The 10,969-nt window shown below is 49.2% G+C and overlaps 1 protein-coding gene across 5 annotated transcripts; it reads right to left on the bottom strand.

Moving 5' to 3' along the window:
- Nucleotides 1–439: 439 nt before the first annotated feature.
- Nucleotides 440–10,528, bottom strand: THNSL2 (threonine synthase like 2). Of its 5 annotated transcripts, XM_035326157.1 has the most exons (10): nucleotides 10,403–10,528; nucleotides 9,855–9,941; nucleotides 8,025–8,252; nucleotides 7,138–7,332; nucleotides 6,719–6,871; nucleotides 5,765–5,995; nucleotides 4,759–4,907; nucleotides 2,067–2,192; nucleotides 1,032–1,183; nucleotides 440–898 (listed from the first exon to the last, which is right to left on the bottom strand). In XM_035326157.1, exons 3-10 carry the CDS (start codon nucleotides 8,245–8,247, stop codon nucleotides 646–648), a joined length of 1,482 nt encoding a protein of 493 aa, XP_035182048.1. In that variant the 5' UTR covers nucleotides 8,248–8,252; nucleotides 9,855–9,941; nucleotides 10,403–10,528; the 3' UTR covers nucleotides 440–645. The 5 variants fall into 5 exon arrangements, with proteins under 5 accessions (XP_035182048.1, XP_035182047.1, XP_035182046.1 ...); XM_035326156.1 differs by lacking the exon at nucleotides 10,403–10,528 and having other exon boundaries at nucleotides 9,855–10,034; XM_035326155.1 differs by lacking the exons at nucleotides 9,855–9,941; nucleotides 10,403–10,528 and adding an exon at nucleotides 8,900–9,036.
- Between the last annotated feature and the right edge of the window lie 441 nt (nucleotides 10,529–10,969).

The following is a 10,969-nucleotide window of genomic DNA, read 5'->3' as shown; positions in this document are numbered from 1 at the left end:
GTGTAAACACACACCTCGTAATTCAGCACAACATTACTGAGCAGGATACAGCTCTCCCAGCCCCAAGAAAGTGCCTATCTCAGTCCAACTCCATGATGTCATCTGTTTTACAGAAAGTCCCTTTGAAGGCCACAGCAAGCATCTTATTCCCAAGGCCAGCACAGAGCTGCAGCTTCAAAACCCCATGTTTTGCAGGACCAATGGTCCCCACAGTGCCCAGGAGGCTCCTATGGGACATCTCTCCTCGGAGACTGATATAATTAATTGATGTAATGCCCACAGCTCACCTCCAGTGTTTACTGAAACAGAAAGCATGTGTTACTTCCACCAAGAGGCTGCTCAGGAGAAAACCACGAAGGCTCGGCAGTGACACCTTGCCAGGTGGGTCTTGAACAAGATGTTCAGGGTCACTGAGTAATGTTCAGGAAGGTGATGATTGTGGATAATTTTAATTATAATTACAGAGCTATTTTCTGAGAAATTTGCGAAACAGTCTATATAATTCAGTGGCAAAGTATGTTCTGTAAATAATTCATTGTATGGAGAGTGTAGGCTCTTCACCCAGTGTAATACAGGAGCAAAAATTCCTGGGAACGGAGAACAAGCCCTGGGAGGCATCACCAGCCACATCTCCAGAGCTCAGCTCTATGTGACAACCTGCCCACCAACTCCCACTGGAGCTGACCCATCCCGCCGTGCCTCCCAGCGCTGCACCACGGCTGCGATGCGGTCCCGGAGCACTTGTGCCCAGTCCTCCCCCCGCTGCAGGGCAGTGGACCGGGTCTCCATCACCGTCAGGGCGGTGATTTCGGGAGGAAGCTGGGGAACCAGGCCCGCTCGCAGCACGGCATCCTGAAATTTGGCAGCGGAGGCTGACGCTAAGCAACATCTGGGTGTGCTGAAAAGGAAAGAAAAGCAAGAAAGCTTTTGATGCAACACAGCCCCAAGCTGGAGGTTCAAGAGGAACAAGTGGGGAAGATGCTCTGGTCCCTAACATGCCTGACCGTGGCTGTCCCCACACAGGTCCCTACCTGCTGGCACAGTTGTCCAGCTGTGAGTAGTGGTAGTGAGCAGCCACAGCTGTGTGGGGGCACAGCAGGCACTGGTTCTCCTCCCAGCAGCGCTGCATGGCTCGCACGATGTCCTCATCAGATGCCGAGCTTGAGCGCAGAGTCTCGGAGAGCTGAAGGAAGGGAAACAAATTTGAACTGGGCATCAACACCACGCACACTCCCCTCTATGAAGCTGATGCCTTGGGCACCCAGCAAAGCAGAATTAGGGAGGCTAGAGGCAGCAATTGGAGTGGGGGTTCCCTCAGGGCATAAAGAAAAGGGGTGGCTGCTGCAGGTGGGGAAAGGTGCTGCTGGAAAATGCCCCCCTCCCAATTTTATAATAATGTATGTTTATGTTATTTCGCATGTATATTGTAAATATTGCATCTTTATTTGCGTAATGCAGTGAGGTATTTTTTAATACTCTTTTTCTGCCATGCAAGCAGACCCACGCACTGCACAAAGGACACTGCACCGGGGACAGCACGCATTAGGTAGGACAAGGTAGAAATTTGTATCTGGCCTAAAGAGCCTCACAATTCAAACATTCACCTTCCTCTTGTATTTCACTCTGCTTTGTGCTTGTGGTCCCATTCACTGCAACATCAGTGCTGAATCGTGGACCCAGCAGACCCTTTCCCCAACACCACGCTCAGTTTGTGCCAGCACCCACTGCCCAGTCCAGCGAGGCCTGCCTTGATACACAGCTAACACTGGCACTGGCGTGGCCAAGGAAGGGGTGGCGGCTTCATATCCTACCTAAAGGATTGTAGGTGTTTTGTTAATTATTTTTATACAGAAGAGGTTTCTTTTAAGAGAAAAATAAATAAATAAAGACCATCTTTTTATTAACATCTCCATGCACATGCACTGATATAAAGCTCTTCTGTCTTAACACTCCCTCTTTAGGTTGGAAACTTTCCAACGTGACTTTTTTTAATTCTGAAAATTAGTTCAAAACAACTGACAAGAGTAACTCTCCTTACACGCAGAGGCAGGGGCACGAGGACTGACCTTCCTGTGCAGATCCTCCGGCAGCTTCAGGCTTTTCGACGCGGTGAATTGTTCCATTAGCGTTTTCGTCAGGTGGCTGTCACAGCCTGAGAGCAGCCAGAGGATCCGCTCCACATTGCAAGGCTCCTGGGATGACAAGGCAGTATGTGAGTATGGAAACGTGCCTGTCTGTCTGAGGGAGAGGAGCTGTGTGGATTCTCTGATGTCTAATTAGGGTTGAGATCCTATTGCTACCTTTTTCTTGGAGGCTTGCGTCTTCTCCCTGGGCTTTGCATCCTCTCCCTGCACAGCTACATCCCCCAAGCCTCGTCACTGGGAACTCGATATCCTTCAGACCTCTGACCTGTCAGAGCAGTCTGGCAGTGACCATCAGGTCAAAAAAAAAAATTAACGAGGGGACAACTGATAAATTGATGGCAAGACCACATGTGTATAATCACCTTGAGGAAAGGAAGCTAATAACACACTATGCATTCGAGAACCAGAAATATCCAGCTGTTTACTTAGTGTTGCAGAGGCTGCTATGAATCACACAGCTCCTATGGGACTTAATGAGACACTCAGCTCCCTGCGGGGCTGACCGATAATCTTTATGAACATGTAAGGCACATATAGGGCCTGACAGGTCTGTATGGCTATGTAGCAACCAGTGTTGCGACACTGCAGCAAAACTCAGTGCAAGGCCATTCAGGAGGGTCCTGAACAAGTTTAAGTGCTCCCCCTCTCCTTCCCACATGCTCACAAGCACCAAGAAACATTCATCCAAGTGGCTTTGCTGAAACATCTTGAAGGGACAGCAGGACAAGGGACACCAGACTGTGTCCTCATCATGTCTCTGGGGTTGTTCCTAGGCTGCAGCCAAGTGCTGGTTTTGGACGGGTTCTTTACACCTTTTCAGAGCTGACAGCACCTGTGACCTTCTGTCTCTCCATCCTGTCCTACCTTGCGAGTGATTAGGACTTACTCAGCCTTCTGTGTCCTTATCAGGGTGGCTTAGGGCTCCATTCCTGTTCTTCATCTTCCCACCATTATCTCCCAGTGCCTTCAGCCTGTAATCTTCACTGTTGCCTGGGTGTAGCCTGCCCTTTGCTTTAGGCTGTCCCCTGGTTTGGGCTGTCGTCTGCTTCCTGACCTGGGTGTCCTGAGAAGCTACATGTCAGCACGCTAGGACTTTGATGACCCGCTACCAGGGGTGCCTTCAGCATCGTCCTCCTGCTGTCCCTTCTTCCCTCCTTCCTTCTGCTACTCCCACATCCAGAACCTACCCTTCACCCTCCATTTGTACCAGCCTGTGATTTTCACTAAAGATTTCTACACAAACTCTAGTAAGTCAAGCTGGGCTGAGACACCAGTGGGAGCCTTGACCAGCACTGATTGGCTTCAGGTGCTGCAAAGACCCAAGATCTTCTGCGATTCTCCTGGAATTGCTCCTTAAAAGGGTCATCCACACTCTACTCTCTGCTTCACCTTTCCAATTAGCGACTAACCAGAAAGTTTTCATGCTTTAGCTTAGTCCACAGAAGAGGCGACCAAAGAGGTTGTGTAGCCTCCTTCCTTGAAGGTTCCCAACACACAGAAGGACAAAACCCCAAGCAACCTGGTCTGATCTCAGAGCTGACCCTGCTTTGAGCAGGTCCCAGATAGAGACCACCTGAGGTCCGCTCCAGCATAAACTACCTCATGATGTGCTGAGTTATGGAAAAGTTTGCATGGATGTTTCAGACATGAGCTGAAAATGACATCCCATGCAGCTTTGGAGAAGGACAGGCAGAGGAATAGAGCTGTTCAGCTTTCTGGGGACCTCTGCACTTCACCTCACCCAGCCACCTCCCCTTACGACCCCCAACATATGGCAAGAGAGGAGCCCAACCATCCTTCGAGATCTGAAAAACCCCACAAACTCATGCCTCAGGATGAAATTCAAGCTGTAGGCCACAGTAGTCCAGTGATAGGGGCACAATAACCAATTCTCTGCAAAGCATGGCAGTTCTTCCAGGCTCCCAGGTCCTCCCAGTGTGTTTGAATGGCTTTTGGAAAATCCAAGTAGCTTAAGGCCACGGTGATAAAACACCAAGTATTTCAGACCTTGGTCACTTGTTTGGAAGCAGATCCAATCCCCATGGATCACAGGATAGGTATAAAAGAGTATTTGCTGTTATTATTTGCTGGTATTTGCTTCCAGGCATTTGCTTTCTGTCCCTCCATGACTTTTCATTTCTGATGCCTTTGCCTGCTGGGACTTGTTCTGCTGTGCACAAATTGCAGACAGCCACAGATGAGGCATTTCTCCTGGGCTAGTATACCTCCCTTCCAGTCTCTTCTCTTGCTCTTGGCAGAGCCTTTCAGAAGCACCAACAGAACCCGTGGAACGTGACAGGATTTTCATATATATATTTGTCACAGAGCTTTTGCGCAAATTGCCCTCTAAGCTTACACAATGAACCCCTAGAAACCCAGCACTGAACAAGGAAGATTACAAAGTCAAGCCCTGAAAAGTAAGGTGGTGTATTCCAGCTCATCAGTCTGCAGCATAAACGCTCAGTATGAGTCACAGCTCTCAATGCATCACTGAGAGGCATTGCCAGTGGCAGAATTATGGTCTTATAAACCACGGATAACAAAGTACAAGGAAAAAAAACATGAAAATATTTAATGTTCAGTATTTTCCCATTTGTACCAATTCATTATGTACCTGGATATCCATGGCTGATGCTAATGTAGCCTTCACGTGCTCTGATGCTGAGAAATCTCCATGCTGAACAGCCCTGTGAATGATGTCGTTGCTGTTAACCACAGCAACCAGTTGAATCGGAAGACCCATCTTCTGGGCAATACAGCCAGCTTAAAAAAAAGTGAAAAAATGCATTTGTCAAAGAAACATTCAAAGGAGATTTAATGAAGAAGTCACTGTATAAATTGATTGGGCATCTAGTTCAGAAGTAGCCACAAACAACAGACCCTAATAATCTCCCAGACACCTATCTTAAATGCTTTGGTAGAACCCCGGAATATAAAATCCTGGGACACAAAGCTCCTAACAAACCAGCCCAGAAAAATCACCAGGTTTGAAGATGGATGAGCAGAGGACTGAGAGATCAGGCATCTGCCATTCAAGCAAGAGAGATGAAGTTGTGGGGTTCTTGCAGCCTATTAATGCTGCCTCTGAGGGGTGGCCTGGAAATATACCGAATGCAGTTGAACGCATCAAATCCTTCAATGCTTTAGTAAAACTGTTGTGCACCCATTTCAGAATGGGGGCAATCAAGAACTCGAATTTAAAAGGTCAGATTATGCAATTAGGAGTGGTTCCCTTGACTGTGCACTACCCTCTAAACCAGAGTAGGACCAGGCAGGACTCCACACCTCTGTTTAACTTTTACTTAGGGAACAGGAGCTGCAGTATTTTTCCTCTTTTCTGGACCAAACACATTCTACCCTCTTCTAATGTGTGCATCCTCAAGATAGCTATGGTCACCTTCAAGGGGTGGTTTGGGATTTTCTGCACCTTGCAAATCATCAGCGACACCTGAATGAGTAATAACCATACATGAGTAATAAATGTAAGGGCTTCTGAAGAAATCCTACCAGTGAGTGGGTGTTTTAATAAACAGCAATACCCAGCATTTGCAAAGTGCTTTTAGTCCATAGGTCACAGAACACTCTCTCTTCCCTATCTAACCTATCTTTTTTCCCTTCACCTGTGATATTTCCTCCTCCTCCTGTTGGCACAACAATTTCTACCACTGGCAGCGGGGTGGTATCCAGGGACGGGGCACACTGAAAGTAAGCATAGAAGTGGTGAGCAATCTGCACCATAATCCTTGACCAATTGACCGAATTCAAGCTCATCAGATTGTATTTTCTGGAAAAATCGACATCAGCGAACAGTTCCTTGATCAGCTCATCGATTTGATCGGAGTTCCCATGAGCTGTCAGAAAAAGAAAGGAAAGATTAGATCTACTGATATCAGCGCATCAGGCACAAAGCATTTCTGCTCAGAAGTAAGACCAGACCCAAGCCATGGGGTTTGCTGCAGCCAGGGGTGTCCTGAGCTGTCTGTCTCAGGGGCTGTATGAACCAGGGTTTCAGTGCCACAGTGTGGACACCATCCAGCTTCTGGTTTTCACATAGATTCTCAGTCCCTACCAGCTGCAGATATCACACTGTAGTCTCTTGCTTACATCGGTACGTATTTGTTAGGAAGGCAAATGCCTGCATCTCCTGTGAGATGTTCCATTCCATGGCTGAATGGAAAAGTTCATGGGACAGCCCAAGCCCTCCATGGTGATCCACGGGGAGGGCACAGTTAGGGGTGTGATTCACCCATGAAGGTGAGGGAAGAGGGAAGGGGTCACCTTCGATCCCTTTAGTTCCAAGAAATGGTGTTGAACCCAATGCAGCTAAACACCAAACACCTGCATTGAGACAGCTCTAATCTGAGGCTGGGAGAAAAGGAAGCCTTGAACCACTTGACCATCAAACTGGGGACATGTGCTAAGAGTTCCTGTTAGCCAGACATCTGGGCACAGTGACCACAATAGAAGTGACCTGGCTGGCTGCAGCTGCAAAAACTGCAGACCCCGGAGACTTTCAGGGCCACGGTTTCAACATATCAGGGCCACAACACAGACAGTCCAACAGCAATACCAACCAGCAAAGACATGGACGTTGTCTTCAATGACAGTGGTCATCTGAAGTTCCTGTATCTGCGTGCAGAGCCCTTTGGGCAGCAGAACAAAGATGTCCATGTTCTGCTGACCTCTCACACTCTCAATGGCCGAGCTCCCTGTGTCCCCTGAAGTCCCTGTTTCAAAGCAGCAGAGAACCAAGAAAAGCAAACATTGAGACATCAGTCAAACCTGCATCACCACACTTTAAGAAAAAGATGCAGAGATGCTCCATGAGATGGTTTTGGTTAGAGGAGCTTCTCTGGCATTGGCTGGAGATCGCTCACCAGCCACCCACGAGGCAGTACCACCCTGGGGCATCTATGTGGTGGGCCGTGGGATGATGGCTCTCAAGGTAAAGACCTGCCCAGAAGTTTTACCTCCCACAAAGAGGAATACTCACCCACCAGAATAGTAATGTGCTTCTGCTTTTTCTCCAAGAAGTACTGTAAAAACTGCCCAGTGCAGGACAAGGACAGATCCTTAAAAGCATAAGTAACCCCATGCCAGAGCTCCAGAACATTCAGCCCATCTTTCAGCCTGGACATATGGACAACATCCTTGTGTCTGAATCTGCTGAAGGCCCTGTCAATCAGATCTAGAGGGAAAAGGATTAATGGGGATGTCATGCTAGGTAGAGAACTACTTTTTTTGATCAATGGCTTCCCGTGTCTGTGCTCTTTATGCTCCTGGGAAGCTTTCTGCAAAGCGAAAGACTCTCAGGTGCTGGAGAGGTGACAGATATCCAACAAGTTATTCTTAGCTGTTAGGAGGAAAACAGGTATGCTCTTTTGCCTTCAGCAGCTCTACAGTGAGTACCCCCAGGGAAAACCTGACACAATCAAAGCAAACTGCATTAAAACATAAAATAAAGGAAACCCAAGTTTTATTACAGCACACCGTTGAGACAGAGGTTGTAGCTGCCCTCTGGTGGAAGGGATGGCTTGAAAACATTACAAAGCGTGGAGCAGCAGAAAACCCTGATGGGATATCAGGTCTGGAGCCAGCACAGCAGAGTTCCCCAGCAGTCAGCAGTGCCACAGCACCAGCCACTGCTGCTGCAGTCACCACAGTCTCCATCAGCACATAGAGAACACCTTGTCCAGAAGGTAACAAGCCCCAGGAAGGCGAGGGAAAACAGGGCAGAAAACAGATCAGGTGATGGTGCAGCAGGCTCCATCCTCTGGGGGCTGCAAGAAGATGGGGCTAATGCAGGTGGCAGCATCCAAACACCCCCAGATCCTTACACATATCTCTGCTAATAGCTCCCACCACCCGGTTGAGGCTCACCGTTGAGTGTGCTCCGTGGGACCAGCTCAGGCGCGATGAAGAGGGAGCACAGCTCCTTCACCAGCTCGGGGTAGGAGAGGCGGCTCCAGCGCTGCAGGGTGGCCCTGTCCAGCAAAGGGATGCTCCATGGCATGAAGAGGCCACCATCAGGAGCGTAGCCAGAGAAGAGGGCTCCCTCGAAGTCGACAGCCCCTGAGCCTCCCCTCGTGCTGACGTACTCCATGGGTGCTGTTGGGGGACACCACAGTCGCTCTCAGGACCCCAGAGCAGCCCCCCCCCCATTAACAACACCCAAGCAGACCCCCCAGACACCTCCCCTGTGGACACAACTGGAGGGCAACGCTGTGGGGTGTTTCGTGGGTGGTGGAAGCTTTGCGTGGGGTTCGCACCCAGGTGGCTGTGAGGAGCCCTCTTGTCAGTTTCCCTGCCCCGGACATGTCCCCGCTGCTGCAGCAGGCACCGTGCCTGCACCTGACGTCCCCTGCAGGCTACGTGCAAATGCTGGAGCTTTAAAATAATAAGCAAATATGTATCTCTTTAAAAAACAGTAAAGGAGGAAACAGGGAGGGGAGTAAGAAGGAGAGAGAAAGTGGAGGAAAGCAGGGAAGGATTACGCATCTAGTGCAGCCTGATTTTGTTCAAGATAGTGAAAGCAAGGACAGGATTTAACTCAATGCATGACAAGCACAGCAAACTTCCAGGATCCCCTTTTTTCTTTTTCATAAAGGTATCCGCAAGGTTTGGGGCTTTGAGCCTGCAGGGCTTTCAGCCCCAGCACCTTGTGCAGAATGCTTTCGTTCCTTCCACATTTCCCCTCCTTGCCAAAACAAACAAAAGCAACCAACCCGTCCCCCGACGCACACACACACAATTACCCTTCAGAGCTGCCCCGCAGGAGCAGGCAAAAGGATAAAAAAACCTTCCAGAGCGGGTAAACAACCAGCCTTTAACCCGGCTCTTCTCGGCCACGGCTCCCGGGCCGTGAGGGGGCGGAGGCGGGAGCAGGGCCGGGAAATGGCGGCCGGGCGGAGGGGGGGCTCCACGGCCGCGGGGAAAAGCTCGGAGTTCAACCGAACGAGCCCTGGTTTAGGTTTAAATTTAAGGTTAAATCTGCTGGAGGAAGGGTCAGCAAGCTCCATGAGTGCCTTTCCACCGTGTGGTTCATCCTGGGGGGCTGGGACATGGAGCAGCCCAGTCTCTCCATGGGGAAACTGAGGCAGGGAAGGGCTGTGCATCCCTTTTCTTGATTTTTACTTTATTTCCTTGCCTGGTTCTCTTCAGTTAGTGCCTGTATGGGGCCATGCAGTGTGCACAGCTGGAGCAAGTGCCAGGACTCGAGCCCAGTAAGGCAAGGTGCAGAGAGTGCCGGATGGCCACCGACCGTGAGTCAGAAAGCTCATGCGACAAAAGGGACACGCTGCCTCCAAAGTGCCAGAAACTGACCCAAAACACATCACCTCCCCAACCAGCCCAGCTACCAGTGAGCGAGGTTGCCGAGTGGTACGGAGCAATGCTCATATTCTCCATGTTCCCCCCATCTCAGAAACCAGGATCTCTTTATTGTTGAAGTTGCATCACCCAACCTGCCCACACCTCCTCACCACAGGAGTTTCACGTTATGGGCTCCCAACCCCTTGATCAGGGTCTGTCCCCATCCCAGGCCTGTTCACAGGGGGGCTGGAATTAGCAAGGCAGGACCCTGCTCTCCAGGGACAGCTCAGGCTTCAGTCAGTTGTGAAACCTCCCCAGGGCCATCCCCGGTGCTTCCCAGGGTCACCAAAAGCCCTGGGGTCACCCAAGGACCCTGTTTTGGGGACATGGGCCACTTACCTCAAGCTGGCCCTGACATGCAGGGCAAATCCCGTAGTTCTACAGTGGTGTCGATAGATGTTTTCAGTCCCGTAAGTTTTTAACGCCCTGTGCATTTTCAGAAGGTAAGTCATCTATTAATACATGCTTCAGTTAGTTATTAATCCCTTGTTTACCAGCTCTGGAAGGGTTTTTTTTCTCCATCATGTTTCAGCAGCAGCTGACACACACACACACAAAATAAATAAGTGAATAAATAATAAATAACATCTCTGGACAGGATAGCAAAATGATAGAAATGAAGAAAACACTGAGAGCTGCAGGAAACGTGGTTTGCCTCCTCTACCCTGATCTCTCCCTTTGTAACTGCATGCTGAATGTCGGGTTTGTGGAGAAACAGAGCACAGTTTGAGCAGAACATTCAGCAGAAGAAGGGAAGGAACAAATCCTTAGGAAAACCCACACAAGCTGATAGTTTTTATTACCAACATAATTTAATATTATCAGCATATATATGATCATCTTCACAAATGACTTGGCCCTGGAGGGTCACCTTGATAGGACCTCACCTCTTCCACCACTGACGCCTCCAGGCATTTGCCTCATATATACCTAATAATATCCATGTATGAATTAGCTGCATGAGGTTATTTCACTGCTTCATCTAAAAGTATTTTTCCAAGTAAAGAACTTACAATGCAGTGCATGCAGGACCCCTTAATAAAAAATAAAAATAGCAGGCTAGTTGCTGCTGTGTGCTTGCAAACAAATAGCCTCAAGGCTGCTGATGCAGCTTTATCTATGCCCTGTGCCTGTCAGTGGTGATAGCTCTTCCTGACGAGGTCATGGGTTAATGCTGTGGTGGATGTCAGCATTTGCTACTGCTGCAGCTGGGGATGAGTTAACTACTGCTTATGTGGCGGCCAGAGGTGAGCACAAGGAGCACCTGGGCAGTGCCATTTCTTGGGAGGGCTTTTCCTGTGTTCTGCCCTGCAATCTCTGTGCTTTAATTTTTGAAATTATCATTTCCTTGTCAGCTGCAGTAGCTGACCCAAGATCTGGAAGATGTAACAGCCTTTGATTAACTTGGTACTGCCCAGTGCCTCTGTGTTTCTGCTTGGATGTGCACTTCCACT

This window comes from Oxyura jamaicensis, chromosome 4, assembly GCF_011077185.1.
Source record: "Oxyura jamaicensis isolate SHBP4307 breed ruddy duck chromosome 4, BPBGC_Ojam_1.0, whole genome shotgun sequence".
NCBI classification, from domain to species: domain Eukaryota; kingdom Metazoa; phylum Chordata; class Aves; order Anseriformes; family Anatidae; genus Oxyura; species Oxyura jamaicensis.
Note: the sequence above shows the minus strand (reverse complement) of the source record. Positions and strands in the feature narration are given on the sequence as shown.

Coding starts and splice junctions, on each gene's coding strand:
- THNSL2 (XM_035326157.1), bottom strand. CDS start 8,247: ATGGAGTACGTCAGCACGAGGGGAGGCTCAGGGGCTGTCGACTTCGAG. Junction 7,333..8,024: donor CCCACGGAGCACACTCAACG/GTGAGCCTCAAC, acceptor TTTTCCCTCTAG/ATCTGATTGACAGGGCCTTC. Junction 5,996..6,718: donor CAACGTCCATGTCTTTGCTG/GTTGGTATTGCT, acceptor TTTTTCTGACAG/CTCATGGGAACTCCGATCAA.